This window comes from Lethenteron reissneri, chromosome 52 (genome assembly GCF_015708825.2).
Source record: "Lethenteron reissneri isolate LAM-NWPU_2019-01 chromosome 52, ASM1570882v1, whole genome shotgun sequence".
Taxonomy (NCBI): Eukaryota; Metazoa; Chordata; class Hyperoartia; order Petromyzontiformes; family Petromyzontidae; genus Lethenteron; species Lethenteron reissneri.
The window spans coordinates 2,911,127-2,929,525 of record NC_083830.1 but is presented as its reverse complement, the minus strand read 5'-3'; the positions used below and the strand labels follow the sequence as shown (position 1 = coordinate 2,929,525).

The 18,399-nt window shown below is 50.8% G+C and overlaps 1 protein-coding gene across 1 annotated transcript in view; it reads right to left on the bottom strand.

Moving 5' to 3' along the window:
- LOC133355868 (protein phosphatase 1 regulatory subunit 16A-like) overlaps positions 1 to 18,399 on the bottom strand; it is a 134,239-nt gene that overhangs the window by 28,573 nt on the left and 87,267 nt on the right. The window contains exons 6-7 of the mRNA XM_061573281.1: positions 11,809 to 11,912; positions 7,326 to 7,450 (exon numbers count right to left, since the gene is read on the bottom strand). Coding sequence (XP_061429265.1) covers positions 7,326 to 7,450; positions 11,809 to 11,912 — 229 coding nt within the window. The remainder of the gene's footprint in view (positions 1 to 7,325; positions 7,451 to 11,808; positions 11,913 to 18,399) is intronic.

The window sequence follows — 18,399 nt, the reverse complement described above, 5'->3', positions numbered from 1 at the left end:
CTCCAAATATACAGCAGGCGTCAGGGTCGGGATCGACCCCACAACCTCCTGTACACCAGGCGAGGTAGTTAACATCTCCTAGCCACCATGAAGATGATGAGAGAGAGAGACACCGCAAACTCCACATACACAGCAAGCGTCAGGATTGGGATGGAACCCACGACCTCCTGTACACCAGGCGAGGGAGTTAACATATCCTAGCCACCGTGAAGATGATGAGAGAGAGAGACACCGCAAACTCCGAATATACAGCAGGCGTCAGGGTCGGGATCGACCCCACAACCTCCTGTACACCAGGCGAGGTAGTTAACATCTCCTAGTCACCATGAAGATGATGAGAGAGAGAGACACCGCAAACTCCACATACACAGCAAGCGTCAGGATTGGGATGGAACCTATGACCTCCTGTACACCAGGCGAGGTAGTTAACATCTCCTAGTCACCATGAAGATGATGAGAGAGAGAGACACCGCAAACTCCACATACACAGCAAGTGTCAGGATTGGGATGGAACCTATGACCTCCTGTACACCAGGCGAGGTAGTTAACATCTCCTAGCCACCATGAAGATGATGAGAGAGAGAGACACCGCAAACTCCACATACACAGCAAGCGTCAGGATTGGGATGGAACCCACGACCTCCTGTACACCAGGCGAGGTAGTTAACATCTCCTAGCCACCGTGGCGCCCCAGAAGAACCTTGGCGTCACCAGGATAGGTAATTAAGGCACAACGCAAATGTCGCTGATGATGTCACGAGGCACTTCATTGGGGCAGGCAGGGAAAGAAAACACCAGGCATCACCGGAGCTGCAATCAGCGTCAACACCTTTCCTCGTCGCGTGCATTGCAAGAGAGCAAATCAATTACAAAAAAATATATAGAGAGAACTCATTAATTTCTATGTAAAAAAAAAATCGCTGCCAATGTCAAATGTACGGGCGGGTCTTTGAGATAAGCTCAAAATATCACCGACGCCTATATTATCGACTGACTTTAAAAATATGGGCGACTTCTAACCCGAACGTCTCGGACCCAAGATGAGCTTTAAAGGTTTTCAATACCCAAGGCGAGCACCGCCGACTGGGCCCTGACAGCCAGGCTTGACATGCGTCATGAATACCGTTCTTCCTCTGCGTCTTCTACGTCGTCTTCGTCGTTTTCTTCGAAGTCTTGTGCGCCTTTTGGCGTCATCTGGTCGAACACCATGTGAGACAAGGCTTTAAAGAAAGCTGTCTCTGGTGTGGACCAATCAGTTTCAAAGACAATGCATAAATTATCAGAGTATTGTTTTTTGTTTGCATTTGACTGCAAGTATTGTGGTTAATGTAAACATGATTCCTTGCAAAAGGTGTCAGTTTTGTTGCCAGAAAAAAAGGGGAAAACCCCTATTAGTATATTTTGGTACTTGGCAAAGGAGGTCCCATGATGATTCTTCGAAGTCGTCGTGTCTCCTGTCCGACCTATATGGCGTCTTTTCCAAACATTCTGCACAGACCACCCCCCCGCTTCTGGGGATTGGCATTGCCAAATCTTGAGCAGCAGCACATTGCGGTGCCGCAGACGAGCGATGGTGCGGTGCAAAGGTACCGGCACCGCTCGGCGGCGTCCCTCAAGGGAGGAGTTGTCGGCGTTCAACTTCCCGCCGGTCCCTTTGCCGAGGGGACACAGGGTTAGGCGTGGGCTGGGAATGCCGATGTCGGGTTCCCGGAAGCGAAAGCCGCCTACCGACTGCCACTTAAACCTCAAGGGAACGGGGGGATCTTCTTGGTTCTTTCGGTAAAGTCACGGCTGCTTGCGTTGTGGCCGAAACGTCGTGAGAATTATTTTATTGTGTTTTATTTTTATTATTTTATTACTTCCCTTCTACGTGACTTTACCGAAAGAACCAAGAAGATGAATCCCTGCAGTCACGAAAGATTTAAATCGGAACGGGGGGAGTTCCGTTGCCGACTCTCCGGAGATGCCCACACGCCGGTAGGGAAGGCCCATAGTGCCCTGGAGCTGTGGAGGTCGGCACCTGCTCCCGGACCGGATTTATCGCCGGACGCTAGGTGGCATGTACCGACTCACTGATGAACGGGGGGTGGGGGGGGCGGGCGAGTAGGTGGGGGGGGACCATGAGATGGTGTCCGTGATTGGCAGTGAGAGACTGTGAGGGAGGGGGGGAACGTTACTCAGCAAAGGGGGGGGGGGGGCGGGAGTTCTGCTGATATTTGTATGATCCACAGATCACCACACCAAGGCTTTCGTGTGACCACACAATGCTTTGGGTTGGCTGATGCGAAAGTCATTGGCCCCGAGGGCACGGTCAGATTTAACCCAGCCGGTTATATTTAACTCAGGCGGTTAGATTTAACCTAGCCGGTTAGATTGATTAGATTTAACTCAGCCGGTTAGATTTATTAGATTCAACTCAGCCGAGCACCGTCCACAGAAAGCTCTCAGGGCCAGTTGTACAGTCGAATAGCCAAATATTTGGCGTGACAATTGCGTAAGGCCCCCCACCCACCCACCTATCCAGCGAGCGAGCAGGTTGTTTGGAATGCGGGCCGGATGGATGAGCACAATGGGGAGGGCGTTGCTTTTTTAAGACGGCGTGCCCCAGGACGCGGAGACACGGCACGGACGGCACGCTCACCAGCGTCCGCGGAAACATCAGGCTACGTGCTGACGCGAAGCCGGCTGGCAGCCCGCTTGCTCTTTAAAAAAAAAATACTTTTCGATTTAAAGCTTTTGTGACTGCAGGGATTCATCTTCTTGGTTCTTTCGGTAAAGTCACGTAGAAGGGAAATAATAAAATAATAAAAATAAAACATAATAAAATAATTCTCACGACGTTTCAGCCACAACGCAAGCAGCCGTCCTCAGGTGAAGAACAGGTCTGTCGGAAAGGCATTATTTCCCTTCTCCGTGACCTTACCGAAAGAACCAAAAAAAATACTGCTATATTTCTCTGTTTGTGGATCTCGCCAAATAAGTGGCACCCGAGCATCCGCGATGGTGGCACGGCTCTTGCTTAAAAATGACTGCGAGCTGACGCTCATCCCGAGATCTTGAACTGCTCGGGAGGGGGGTAAGTGTGACCTGATGTGGCGAAAAGCAGAGTAATTGGAGGAGACGTTTCCGGCACCGAACGGGTGAATTCGGCAAACGCCCGATGGTGCGGACCGTTCTCCAATGAGCGGAAAGCCGCCGCTTGCACGTCCGGGGTCTGCGATAGCGGCGAGCGAGACTTTGTGGGAAGCGGCCACCCCTTACTTTTGGACTCAATCCACCGGCCGGCGTTAATTTTGCACTTGTGTACGGGTATTGCTTGTCAAGCAACGTCCCCTTCTCTAAAGCACACGAACGGCCACTGCCTAAAAGCAATTGCCCCTATTACATAAACATTTCCTTCTAGGGCAGCGCTATTGACAAACGTGTCGAGTTTTTATTTGTGGTCGCGTGTCACTGACAAAAGTGGCATCACGAAAAAATGCCTTACCTATAGCCCCCGTTCTCAGAATGTATTTTCGGTGAGTGAGCGAGCGAGCGAGCGTGTGGGTGAGTGGGTAAGCGAGTGGATAATTTAGATTGGCGAGTGTGCCAACGTGTGGGTTGGTGGCAGGGCCCCCTTTAAATCTTGCCTATGTTCTCAAACCCATGCTGTCATCCTCTTCCTGCCTCTCAGGTGCCATTTATTATAATAATAGCAGACAAATTATCTACAGTAGTTTATAATGTAAATAAATGACGAACAAGCGATTCTCGTACGGCGTGATCCGATACGTATACTGTACAATGAGCGTATGAACTAGATGTTAATTCGATCATTAATTAAACGCCTAATAATTAGCTTGTAACAATACGTGTCAGGGCGCGGACCCACTTTACGGCGGAGACTGGAGAAGAGGAATTCCAACTGCAGTTGTGGATGACATTTACGGGCAATTACCTTGAAACACGATCATATTTAGACACTTAATAACTTCCAATTTGTCTTAACCGTTTCAATCTTTTTTCCCACATTTACAGTGCGATAACACGACGCACTTTAGATTCATATCACGTGTAAACGTAACCGCACCCCCAAGACGCCCGCGTAGGAATAGCCGGCTTACCACTGGACATCTGTGAAAAAGAGCTTTGCGGCTCATCGGATTCCTTCAGGATAAAGAAAGATTCTGATTCATGTTACATATATATAGAGAGAGATGCAGTCGGTCATCGGCGGAAGGAACAAAAGGAGGCTGTCCTCAGCCTGGACTTGACCAGGGGCAGGACATCGAGAGCACAGATTGCTGAGGGAAGGGAGTTCCTGACTGTGAAACTGTTCGCAAAAAAACGCGTGAAAAAAGCACTCGGCTTTGTGCACTATTATTAATATATCATTATAATAATGCAAAAATAAACCATCAACAGTTCCTGAAGAACTGCATTGTGGTCCTCTTGTCTTGGGTCAAGGTCAAATAAAATGTTAATGAAATGTGGACGAGTGGCAGACATCAGTGAGGTGGATAACTTTTTGAGTGTCAATTTAAACTCATGGTGTTTAATTTATGTAGGCTCTTTTGGAAATTGAAATATATATATATGCGAGGAGCATTACTCTCATACGCAGAGGAGGTTAGAGGGTGCTGCCATGTACGGTGTGGACCAAAGGTCGTTTGAAGTGGGTCTCAGAGCTAGCTCTGCAATACCCACGTCCGTGGGCCATCCTCAGAACACGGAGGGTTGCACTGCTCTGCGCGACGCTCGAATCGATTTTCAACTCGTGATGCGACGTCGTCGACAGCACAAACATGGGGAAAAGCGGGAGAGAAGAAATTACGAAAAGAAAATAAACTACGTTCACGCAAGTCTGCATCGAGTTTCAAGCCAGGCCTCAAAGCGCCAGTGATTTGTAATTGAGTTAAATCTAAACACGGTTTACGGGAAGCGCACACCTCACCCAGCCGTATTTTTTAAATTTAATATTAAAACCACGTGTTTGGCATTGGTCAGATGTTAACTACCTCGCCCGGTATGCAGGAGGTCGTGGGTTTGATCCCGACCCTGACGCCTGCTGCATATTTGGAGTATACGTGTTCTCCCTACTGTCGTGTGGATTTTTCTTCGGGTCCTCTAGTTATTCGCTCCAAATTTAGAATCAACGTGTGCTTAAGAGCGAGTATTTTGCTGCTATAAATTTCCACGTGATGATAAGTGATAAGCCGCTTCGTTGTGCTACCATTTGTGACAGCCAGGTTGCTCCTGAAAAAAATGCTACATATAAGCTAAGTGGGCCTTGCCTGGTACAATAAAAATTGGTAAAATGTATACCACTGGCCCATCGCTGCAAAGTGTGCATCTCCCTTATCCAAGCCACGCTCGGAAAAAAACTTTTACATCGCACAAATGGGCCAGGACCCTCAGTTCTTTTTCGGGCAGTGCGCCACCGCTAGTTAACGGGGGCCTGGGGCTAGTTAATGGGGGGCACCGCTAGTTAACAGGGGCATGGCGCGCACTCACCGAGGAGAGACATCGACACTTTTTGCCGCGCCGCGCTGATTTTTCGACGGATAAACGAGCGCGAGTGCAGGGGACGATGATTCGATTTAAAGAGCAGTTTCCAGGGAAACAGAGGCACAAGCGCATTACAGCGCAATTATATTACAGGCCCTATGCTGTGTCAGAGCCCATTACGTAAACAATGAAGATTTTTTTTTGTCTGTAAACAAACGCTTGCGAAGCCAACGCGTCTCCACCGGCTGGGCTTAACAATCTACTACATCTCACCGACTGACCTTTGCTGCCGTTAGAACGTATCTATAATTACCAGATGTCGTGAAATTTCACAGTTTTTTTCTTACACTCATCCAAACCCCCCAAGACCTCATTTTTCCGTAAGAAAACGGACACGTTTATGAAATCACTGCGGTCCACCACCCACCCACCCATCCACCCCCATCCCCCACAAACTAAAACTTGCTCATGCGTTAAACCGCACTGGGCCCCGCCGAGTCACAGGGGGAGCAAGATTCGCGTCCCGATGAAACGGCCGCAACGCACATCGTCTTGGACGTGACGTTTGTCGTCGGCGTGAACGGTCACGCCACGGTGTTGTTCCTGCCCCGATGGTGCCTCTCGCCGTTCACGGATTTGAACGACGACACCCAGCGGATCGGCGGGTCGCGTAGGGTTGCCTCACTCAAGACGCCTTGTACGTCACGCGCGCTGAACTTCTTCCGCACCATACCTTAAGCCAACCGTGCTCTTCGGAGTTGCGGGGGAAGGGCAACAAACTAAACACAAATAGCAGTTCGAAAGAAATTCGTCTTCAACCTGGATGATTTAACAGTGCGTAGCTCCAGTGGCTTCTTGATATCGGAAGGAAGAGCATTCCAGACGGCCGCAGAAGCGCATCCGAAAGCGCGCGATAAGGTGACCGTCTATGTTTGATGAGCAGCCAAAAACCGCTGCGAGGATGACCAGAGTTTGCGTAGCGATGGTTTATGCTCCTTGACGAGTAGGCCACATATCCTCCAGTGGTGGCCCTTTCCTCCAGCAGTGGTGTGAACAAGCAATTGCAGAGCTGCACCTTTACCGTCATAGCTGGGATAGCACTTCCCTATATATATGTTGTTACATTAAATCGTCGCACGACAGGGAAAGATAATATTATTATTTAGTTATTCTCCTGAGTGGAATTTTGCCAAATTGAGTGCAAATCCAATTTTAATGTGATTTGGTTGATTGCAGTCATCGGTGAATGGCCTGAGACCCATCAACTCGCCACACTCGAGAGTCCGGTTTAATCTCGAACGGCATTCATTACAAAGAAAAATAAGAGCGAACGCAGCAAGCCGGTTTATAATTGCAGGTGGGCGGCTGAAATCCAGCCTTGAGCCCAGCATCTCAGCGGTGTCAGCTCTGATGCGCTGGCCTCGAAGCTGCCGAGCCTGCCTCCCTCGTACCGATCCGAACACGAGTGAATCGCGTTATTGCCGTGCCTTCCGTTCAAAAGCAAAACCACACTCTGAGACGGCGTAGGCGCGCCGCGCCCGGCCTTCGTAACGTTTTTATCTCCGAAGAGACGTGACCAAGCCACTGCACGCAGCCCGCACCTCTGCCAACCCCAGCCCACTGCGCATGTGGTCCCGGTTCCTCTGCCAAAAATGACGAGCGAAGCGCGAGACCAGAACCCACATTCAGATTTCGCACGACATTCAAATTTTCAACGGGGGGGGGGGGGTAGAGAAAGGGAGGGGACACACAGGGACTGCCCCGGTCAAGCCGGGATGGTTAGTAGCTTTGGGGATGGTGCGGTTAGTGTGGTGGGCCGGGCTGCTTGGTGCGCTCACCAGCGTGGCGCCCTGCGCGTCGCGGTGCTCCAGGCTGTCGCCGTTGGCGATCGCCCTCCGCACGTCCTCCATGAGGTGCCTCTCGACGGCTGAGCGCGTGTCGTCGATGGTCTCCTGCGTGATGCCTGGCGGCGCGCGGCGTGGCACGGACAGGCGCAGCAATGTCAGCAGCTCACGCGGAAACCCACAGACTCACACAGAGACCCGTAGACTCACACAGAGAGCCATAGACTCATATATAGACTCATCGACTCACACAGGGACCCATAGACTCACACAGAGAGCCATAGACTCACACAGAGACCCGTAGACTCACACAGAGACCCGTAGACTCACACAGAGAGCCATAGACTCATATATAGACTCATCGACTCACACAGAGACCCATAGACTCACACAGAGAGCCATAGACTCACGCAGAGACCCGTAGACTCACACAGAGACCCGTAGACTCACACAGAGAGCCATAGACTCATATATAGACTCATCTACTCACACAGGGACCCATAGACTCACACAGAGACCCGTAGACTCACACAGGGACCCATAGACTCACACAGAGACCCATAAACTCATATATAGACCCGTAGACTCCCACAGAGACCCATAGACTCACACAGAAACCCATAGACTCACACAGAGACCCGTAGACTCACACAGAGACCCATAGACTCACACAGGGACCCATACACTCATATATAAACCCGTAGACTCACACAGAAACCCATAGACTCACACAGAGACCCGTAGACTCACACAGAAACCCATAGACTCACACAAGAGACCCGTAGACTCACATAGAGACCCATAGACTCATATATAGACCCATAGACTTACATAGAGACCCATAGACTTGCATGCAATGAGTTGTGATGAAGACTGAGATCGAACACCGTGTAATGCACTGCTCAGCAACAGTTCCAACCTTCAAATTGGACACAAATTGTCTGATGACACGGTTGTCAATAGCACAAATGGAATAAAATTGACGGTTTAAAAATACATTTCTGTGGAGGAAAAGCAAAGTGCCAAAAGTCACAAGGGGCCAGCTTCAAGCCTTGATGGAATGTCTCAAACACATCGGCCAAGTGATAGTTAACGCATTGTCAGTGATGGATACCCCCCCTCTTGGCGCATTTTAGCAACACTAATCAAACTTTGATGAAAAGGTAACGTTTGCCAACGTGAGAATCGTGCCCAAAATGCCAACGAATTGGGCAAAGCTCCTCACCCACGGAGATCCTGAGCTGGCCTTACGCAATTCTACATTTCGATCGTGTGCACGAGCGACGTGAATTGTCAATTGATTGTTACACGGCTTTGGCAGGCATTCATCCAGCAGCGGAAATGATCATGGCTGATGATGATGATGATGATAAAGGTGGGGGGCCAATCTCTCTGAATGACAACCGCTGTAGCGTTTTCCTTAACTGGAACTAATTTCTATTAACCCTCCCCCATCCGAAAGGAATGACGACAATCGGCTGATTCAACACCCCATCTGGGATTTGAACTTACAACCTCGTGGCTGTGAGACAGCTGCTCCCACCGGCAGAACCACCTGGGCCAGACTGTCGTGTAGGTGGCGCTCGATTAACCACAGCATCGATCCCACGCTCGATAAGCCAATCCCCAACACATGCCGTCTCAAGGTAGAGGTGCAGCCTCTGCAACTGCTCGCTCACGCCACGGCTGGTGGAAGTGCCCCCCAGCAGAGGAAGCTCTCGACAGCCCCTCTAGTGGGTATCGTGGGCCTACTCTTCCACGCTGGCCGGCCGGACACATTGGAAGAAGTGGGAGTACCCACACTTTACTCCACCACACACGCCCTGCCAATCGACAAACTACAAAAACTATCAACTATTTTAATTTTATCAGGTAAGGCCCACTGAGCTATACGGCTCTTTTTCAGAAGCGGCCTGGCCACAAATGATAGCTCAACAAAGTGGCTTATCATCGTGTGGAAATTCATAGCAGCCAAATACTCTAAACACACGTTGATTATAAATGTGGAGGGGAAAACCCGGAAGACCTGGAGACCAATTCCACGCGACCACGGGGAGAGAGAGACAGAGACATGCAAACTCCAAATATACAGCAGGCGTCTGGGTCGAGATCGAACCCACTACCTCCTGTACACCAGGCGAGGTAGTTAACATCTCCTAGCCACCGTGATGATGATGAGAGAGAGACATGGAAACTCCAAATATACAGCAGCAGGCGTCTGGGTCGAGATCGACCCCACGACCTCCTGTATACCAGGCGAGGTAGTTAACATCTCCTAGCCACTGCGGCTTCCCGTGGTGACCCCACACACTGCTGGGTGGACATAGGCGGCAGATGGGGGGTGGGGGAGAAAAATTAAGAAACTTGTACAACTGTTTCAACTGCCGCACCTGAGGATGGAATCGAACCGGCGACCTCTGTATTGCAAGTTCGGTGTGTTGACCGTTACACCGCGGGTTAACGGAACAGAACAGACCGAGAAGTTCAGCCAACGTGACGCGCCAAGTGAAAGCGCGAGTCTGGCAAGAGAGAGCCGAGGTGGACAGGAAGAGCAGAGCCGGCAAACGCCGCGTCACGGGGTGCCAGCGTCACCTCCGTCACCGGCAGCAGCGTGGTTTGTTTATTTAATAAGTTAACCGTGAAGGCATGTCTGCGTTTTAAAGGTTCGTCCATAAATAATTAAGTGAGTAAATAATGCGCCTGATGAATAAATAAACGCATCAGCGGGGGGCTTACCGCCTCCGTTGGTGCATTTTTATATTTGTATATATATATTGTGTATTGTGTACGAGGCTCAAGCGAGAAGTGGTGCAGTGGTTCGTACCCTGCTGGACGCGACCTGTGTTCCATTCCCAGCCATGGTGGGAGACGGGGGTAGTGGCCATGGGCCCCCCTCAATCGCCAACCCGCTCTGACTGGTGTGACTCTGATCGGCGTGGCTCTGATTGCTGTGGCTCTGATTGCTGTGGCTCTGATTGCTGTGGCTCTGATTGCTGTGGCTCTGATTGCTGTGGCTCTGACCGGCGTGACTCTGGCCGGCGTGACTGATCAGCGTGGCTCTGATCGGCGTGACGAAGCATAGTCAAACAAGCCCCAAGACCGACACGGCCTTTATCCAGCAGTGGATTTTCACGGGGCAGTACGTGCACACGTTATTATCAGGGGCTGGAAAACGGAAGAAATTTACTGCAGGGTTCCCGCCCCTCCCCCCACCCATCACACGTGATAACGTATCGCGAGCCCTCCAGATTCACGGGAGACCACAAGTACCCCCACCCCCGCCACCCCCTAACGCCTTTGGAAAACCAACCTGGCACCTCGTGAGCCGCGCTGGACTACTCGTGCCACCCAGAGCGGCTCGGTTGTACAGGGGCAAGAGAGTTACGAGTTCACGGTGTCGAGCGGCGGTCAATCGTTAATACACAGAGTCATCCCATCGGCAGGGACAGGATTCCGCGATCCGTCACGGGGTTTTACAACGGCACTAAAACCACAGAGCGTAAAACAGCGGTGACCGGAGCGACGCGGTTCGTGCGAGTGGATTTCGGGATTTAACGCTGCGCCACCTCGAGTGTTCCGCAACAATCGCCGTCCTGTCTCCAGGCGCATCGCCCCTCGGGGCTATTTAATTTAAAAGCTCCGAAGGATTCTCCGGTAGAGCCCGGTGCGCAATAGATGTATTTCACTCGGCGAGCATCTCGCTCGCTGAGATGAAACGGTAATCCCCCCCCCCACCTACCGCCTCCGAGCGAGAGAGAGAGAGCGCCGTTCTTTAACGGTACAATCAACGGCTCTCTCGCCTCCCAAGGATGCGGAGTCGAAGCCTTTTCAAAACGCAGCTGGCCGACCGGCGGGGCAGCTGGCCTCTCTCTCCCCCCCCTTTCATTTCTCACCGCCGATTGGTTGAGAGACCCTCGTTCACCAAGTGTAATTTACGAGCCTCAATTTTCACGAAAGCGCGCTCGCACGCCACCGCCACGACAACGTTCACAGTCGGCGTAGCGCTGGACCGTTGCGATCCACAGGTCTCCGGTTCGATTCCATCTCTCCAAAAGCGGACCGTTTGAAACAACGAGCTTCCTGAATCCCCACTGTCTACACGCCCGGCGGCCCACAGCAGGAGCAACGGGGGGTCACCGCAGTTTGGTGGCTGATCGGGCAGGTCACGTGCGTCGGTGGGGTAAAGTGTGGGCGACTCCCGCCTCTTCCCCGACGTTTGGTCAGCGTGAAAGAGAAGAGGAGGCCAAAAATACCCCCTCCCGCGACTGGAGGGTGTTTTCTCTACAGCTCTCTCGAGCAGAGATCATTTCTGCCAGCGGTGGCACGAGCGAGCAATTGCAGGGGCCGCACCTTTGCCTTTTTGCTGCATTCAAGCGACTGAGCGTCGGGCGCGAGGAGTTGGTGGCTGCTCCGGGACGTGTGCGTGTATATACATTTTTTTATTTCCGCACGCGACGTACAAAGATCAAATATTTACCTTTGGCGGCCATGGCACCTTCAATGTGTTCCAGGGTGTCTGGCTCTTCGCAAATATCATAGGGCATGTCTCCATCCACGTTCACCGCCAGCAGATCGGCCCCACTGCACGCCGGCACACACACGGGTTTGGTTTCAACGAGTTGAAAAAAAACGGAAGCAACAAAGAAATACGGACACGCGTCGCACACGCAAACGGCATTCCCGCGTGCGGGTTTTTTCGCAGGCCGCTGCTGCACAGCCCTCCCCGCCGACGCGCGTCGGCGAAGCCGGAGAAGCTGCCGGGGCAACGCGGAGGAGAAACGGCGGAACGCCGCGCGGATCAGAACGCGGTTGCAAGCCCGAAAACGCATCGGGGGGGGGGGGGGGGAAACTAAAAACAAAAAGCCCCTCAAGTCGACGATAATATCCAGAGGCAGGGATGGCGATTCCACGCTCTGCCTCCCCGTCATCGTGAACAATTAAATTCTTGACAATAATGATATTCTTGACGACAATTATAGTTTTGACAATATTCAGTGGCAATATTCACTGCGTATTGTCAGGATTGTATTGACAGTCTTCACTGTGTATTGACAATATTCATTATTCAACAATATTCAATGATTTTCTCCCGTCATCATGAACAATTATATTCTTGACAGCAATGATATTCAATGCTATTATTAACAATGATATTCTTGTCCACAGTAAAACCACGAATTTGCATGGCACAATGATGTCACGTGACCTATCATGTAACGGCTCTTTTACTCATCTGGCCCAAGGAAGCATCTTAGAAGCTTTTTTTTTTCATGCCAAAGTCGTATTTAACTACGGACGATGATTACTCGTATACAAAGCCCATATTTGGATGAAGTTGACATTGTCATATATGGGTTGAGCAACCCAGTTCCTTACATCACTGCACTTGATAGGATTCAATCCGGTCGCTCGCTCGCTTACCAGCGGGCAGTCGCCTCCGTATAATTCTTCTGTTGCTACTACCATGGTTACTGTCCCGCAAACGTCTCTCATCGATACCTCCGCTCATGTTGAGGACTCGGTCTAGCAGACTGTCCCATCCACACTGCGTTTATTAACCGCCACGTTGCAGGCCACAACAACACACTCACTCATCCACTGACATGTCACTCAACCACCCACTCACCTACTCATTCATTCAACCCACTCGCTCACAACACTGGAGGTCGCAACACCTACTTTTCTGCTTCTGCTCTGGCACTGCCACTGCCTCTTTCCCCACGGCATTATATAACCTCGCTCCAAATTCGTGAAGCTTATTACGCGCTCTTATCTATTACAAAATCAACAGTGCTGTTTGTTGGTTGCTGGACACTTTACGTTTTTGGCTGTCGTGCTTTGTGGTCAGGCACCTTGATAAAAAAATATGTATTTTTTATTTGACCAGGTAAGGCCCGCCCCGATGAGCTATGTAGATTTTTTTTTTCAGAAGCGACCTGGCCACAAATGATAGCTCAACGAAGTGGCTTATCGCGTGGAAATTTATAGCAGCCAAATACTCTAAACGCACGTGTGTAAATTTGGAGGGAAAAACCAGAGGACCCGGAGAGAAATCCATGCGACCCCGGGGAGAGAGACACGCAAACTCCAAATATGCAGGTGTCAGGGGGTCAGGATCAAACCAACGGCCTCCTGTACAGCAGGCGAGGAAGCTAACATCGCGCCACCGTGGCACCCAGATATAGATTGTCCTGAAAATTCGGCAGCCCCATAAACAATTATGATCAATCTGAAAAGATCACACAACATCTGTAGACACTGAATAAACAAAGGTCTGCTCCTATACAAGAGAATAAATAGCACTTGGGGGTCCATTAGCCGCCACGGGCCATCAGGGATAAAAACATTATTTCCAACGGTGTGTCGTTATGAAGCAGGCGAAACCATGCATCGGTGTTGGCCTTCTGTGTCTCACGATTATTACGGCACACTGCATCCAAAAAGGTTATCCTCCCAGTTTGACTTGATAGAAATTATTTTAATTACGCCCCCCCCCCCCGTGACATTTCAACGACGCCGTGCGACGTTCTGCTCACCGCGCACGAGCCTCCCAACGGAAGGCGGAGGGGGGCGGCGCGCCTATTTCTTGTTTCCCCCGCGGCTGTAAACCAAACGAATCGCAACCCCTCCCCCAGTCGGCCGACGAGGCTCCAGACGGCAAAGCGGTTTTCGTTTCCCTCGCGAGCGACGTCGCGATGAGAGCGGGACAGAGAATATCCCCGAGCGCGGCGATGGCTACGGCCAAAAGCGCAACTCGGTCGTGGCGAGCCCAGACGAGCGAGTGTGAATGAAGCCGCTATGTACCCTGTGTGTGTGTGCGCGTCGAGATTATATCACCGACTGACGATACTCACCTGATGTGGGGGACACCGCGTGCCACGGATACTAAGGGAGTCAAAACAAAGGCCTCTGGTACCTAATGGTGCTGAAAGGGGATTGGGTTCGAGGCAGAGGTCGCAATCGGGTACCCGATACCCGTACCCTACCCGATACCCGGCTACCCGTACCCGGCTGGGTACGGGTACCCGTTTGCGACACTGGTGCGGCCGGGTACGGGTACGGGTAGGCCGTGAGTCACTGGTGAGTAACCGTTTGCCACTCATTTCGGGTAGGGTACGGGTAGGGAACGGGTACCCGTACCCGGTCGGGTACGGGTAAGGAATCAAAACCCATTTGCGACATCTGGTTCGAGGCAGGGAAATTGAAGGGGTTTGGAGGGAGATATACAACATGGACAGAGCGAGGAAACGGAGGATGACTGACAGGGAGGTCATTTGAGATCAGTTCAGCAAAGTGGAAGGTGATTGGCTGGAGGGAGGGTGGGTCAAGGAACCTTCGAGAAAGGGGGCTTGAGGTATATATAAGGGTGGGGGGAAATAAAGACTACTACTGTTGATGACCGTTGTGTCGGCTGTCACTACATACTTTATGTGTATATTTACACTATATATATACTGTAAGTATAAAAAGATTCACGGAGCTCACCGATTGGCTGATCTAACAACAGCGAAGAGGTGGACAATGTCTGGCTCTCCTAACGATGCGTGAACCACCGCTTTCGCCCACGCAGATTAAGACGTCGACTAAATCAATAAAAATAGAACTACGAAAGTGACGGCGGGGAAAGCTTTCAACCCGACGTCACTCCTCTGCCGAGACAAACTTCGGCCCGACTCAGGAATTGTGAACGGAGGGGAAACCGCACGCATCTCCGTTCGGAGAGAGAGCGCGAGAGACGGCCCTGCCGAAGTTTGTCGTCAAATCCCGCAGCGGGCAACCAAACCCCTCCGTCCAAACTAAAACTGCCGATGGCTGCGCTAACCGTCGGCGACTTGCTTCGCAGGCGGACGGGCGTTCAAAAGATGCCGCGGACGTTTAGGGAAAAGAAAAGTGACGCCGTGCGTGCGTGAGCGTGCGTGTGCCAGCCACAACTGTGGGTCCAGCTTTTGGTGAATTTGAAAGAAAAAACACAGTGGCAGAAGCATCGCTCCCAACTGCAAAACTTAAACAGGAGCCTCCTGAAAAAAAAGAGTCTTGAGACTCAACGATGTTTTTCCCGAGGTAAATAAATGTTATCATTATCATCATGAAGCTACAAGTGTTATCAAAGCAAAGCGTAAAACAAAAGGGTGTAAAGACAGCACAGACGCAATTGATGCTCGAGTGAGGCTGAGAGAGAACTAATTTTAATGTCATGGCAACGAACTGTGCATCAGCTATTCACTGCTTTTGTTTTACTTTCTGAATTAAACGTGTTTTTTATTCCGTCATGTTTTCGCGGAACGGCTTAGGACGCGATTATTTATCGCCGATACACTGACAAAGTGATGAAAAGCGAAGGTGCAATTTGAATATGAAAGCGTTTCAATGTGCGATCGTTTTAATTTATCGTGTACCTCTCTTTGCTTTTGATTTATCTGGGACGCGCTCGCTCTCTAGCTCAGGACAAGATCTGGCAGACGGCCAAGCTGAGTGCGTGCATTTTTTTTTATGAACCTCGAACTATAACTCCGCAACGCAGATAATCATGTCAGAAGAGCCCAGCCTCTACACTCCAGGGGCAATGCTAAAAAGTAGGGATAAATCACGCGGCAGCCGGACGTGGATTCTGCAGATGCATTTTAACAATTTCATTTGGAGGTTATTAATATGCATGAGCAGGGAGCCCGACAGGCAGCTCTGAGGGCAAAATTTGTTTTGCGTATTTGCAAAATACTGCGCAGGAGTAATGTTTTTATTTTGTTCTCTATATCAATACGGCCGGTTTTTCTTTCAACAGGGCAGGGTCCTCATGAGCGACACAACGCTCAAACAAAAGTCGTCTTCGTAATTGAAGCCTGTTTACAAGATCAGGATCAGAATCTTTCATTATTCCCGGAGAAATCCGATGTATCATAGCCGCCGGCCGGCCCGCCCGCCCCCCACTGCCACCCAGACCACCGTCACCCCACCCACCCATCCACCGCCCCTGTTACGAACACTGACAAGACACGAAGGTAACGCACTCATGTCTTTTTCACCTGCGTTGGAAAGTTGTCAAAAACAACAACAACAACAGTTGCCCTTTGGCGCGAGCTGAGTTGGTGTAAGACGAGACTGAGACGGCAAATGAAGTGAAACATGAAAACCGCCCACGACATCGCCACCGCGATTAAATCGGACACTCGATGAGATCAGCGTTCGGTGGATCTGCCCGTATATTGAAACGGCTCCACCGCCATTTTTTGATTGGCTAATCATCCACAGAGGCCGCTTGCTATCGTGCTGGAAAGACCAGGTGGTGGTGCGCCTGGGCCGAGGAGAAACCGGCGATCCGGGAGCCACAGTTGATGCCGCTGGCGGAGGACAGGGCAGGATGGAAGAAGGACTTGGTGGAGGTGCTGTCTCCCGTGACCCAGTTCAGTTCGGAAAAGCGGGCCGATATCGATTGATTGCTAATTCTAGATTAGAAGTTTCGTGACTGCAAGGATCCATACCCCCTACCCTCTCTATCCCTGGCTCCTCCCCCTCCCTCATCTATATAATCCCTTGTTACTAGAAGCTCTTTGGCCTACTTCAGCAAGCGTGTCTTGCTGTGGTTGTTCCCACCAGATGACGGACGCTTGTGTTGCGCCCGAAACGTCGTGATTTAATTTATTTTATATTTTATACCTACGTGACTTTACCGAAAGAACCAAAGAGTAGTGATTGATAATTATCTGCGTGATCGGTGTTCTGCTCGCAGTCCGCTTTTATCGCGTTACAGCACAATTAATAAAGGACTAAACTATTTTTTATTTGACCAGGTAAGGCCCACTCAGATATAAAGCTCTTTATTTCAGAAGCGACCAGGCCACGCATGATGGCTAAACGTAAGTGGATTATTATCACGTGGGCATATACTCGAAATGCACGTTGATTCCAAATGTCCCGGAGAAAAAATCCACGCGGCCACAGGGAGAGAGAGAGACTTGCAAACTCCAATTATACAGGCATCAAGGTCGGGATCAAACCCACGACCTCCTGCAGAGCAGGCAAGGTAGTTAACATCTCGTCACCTGGACGCCCTGGCCGGGCCACAGACAGAACGAACACAGGGGCACGTGCGGCGCCGGCGCTGCATACTGAACGCACGCCACCACCCGTGATCAATGACGGAGCCTTAACCTTCCACTATTTGCGGATCCGTCTCAATCTCTAAGCCGCGCGCCAAACGCAATTACTATTTTAACTGCAAAGTTACGGGAAAAGGGGAAGAGAAAAAAATTAAAACTAAATAGAAATCGAGCCGAGGATAAAGTGTCGCCCAATCACTGAACCCCCTTTATGAAATCGATCCATTCCGAGTGGAAATGGTCGCAGTGGCTCAGAGGAGGGGGAATCGTGATTTTTTACCAGATGCTGAGCCAGCATTTGCCAGGGGGGGGGGTGGGGGGGGAATGAGTGTCCGAGAAAAACGATGACCGTCTCAAATCGTCGCGCACAGCAGATGCGGCGACCTCCGAGACAAATGGAAAAAACTTTTTTTAAATAAAAAAAAAAGCAAAAAGAACGTGAACACAACTTCGTACCGCGCTCAATTTGACTAAATTCGTCGTCGCTGTCGTCTTCATCTTCGTCGTCGTCTTCAGAGTGCGGGTCAGTGAAATGGTGGTGGCAGCCCAAGGCTGCTTCGGATATGACCCCGCCACTCGCTGCTGTTGCCCCTCGCTGATGTGCGTGGGGGTGCAAGACGCGGATCTGCCCGCACAGTCCACCTGCGACAGGCGCGTACCATCGCCATCGCCACGGCCACCGGACGACGCTCGCCGAAATCAGGGTGACAACAAATGGCAACTTCAACGATGCCAAAGCGCCCCGCCCTCACGGCCACTGTCGGGAGATCAGTCGGCGAAACTTTCCATCCGCGAATAAAATTTGAATGACAGAACAACACGTTTGGCTACGTACGATGCGAAAGAAGTTAAACATACATGCTTAGGCCGCGGCTGTAAATCAAACTCAACGGGTTTCAAGCACGGTGCGCTCACCACTGTGCCACCGCTCCCTATCCCCATTATTATTAAACCTATTATTACATTCACATTTG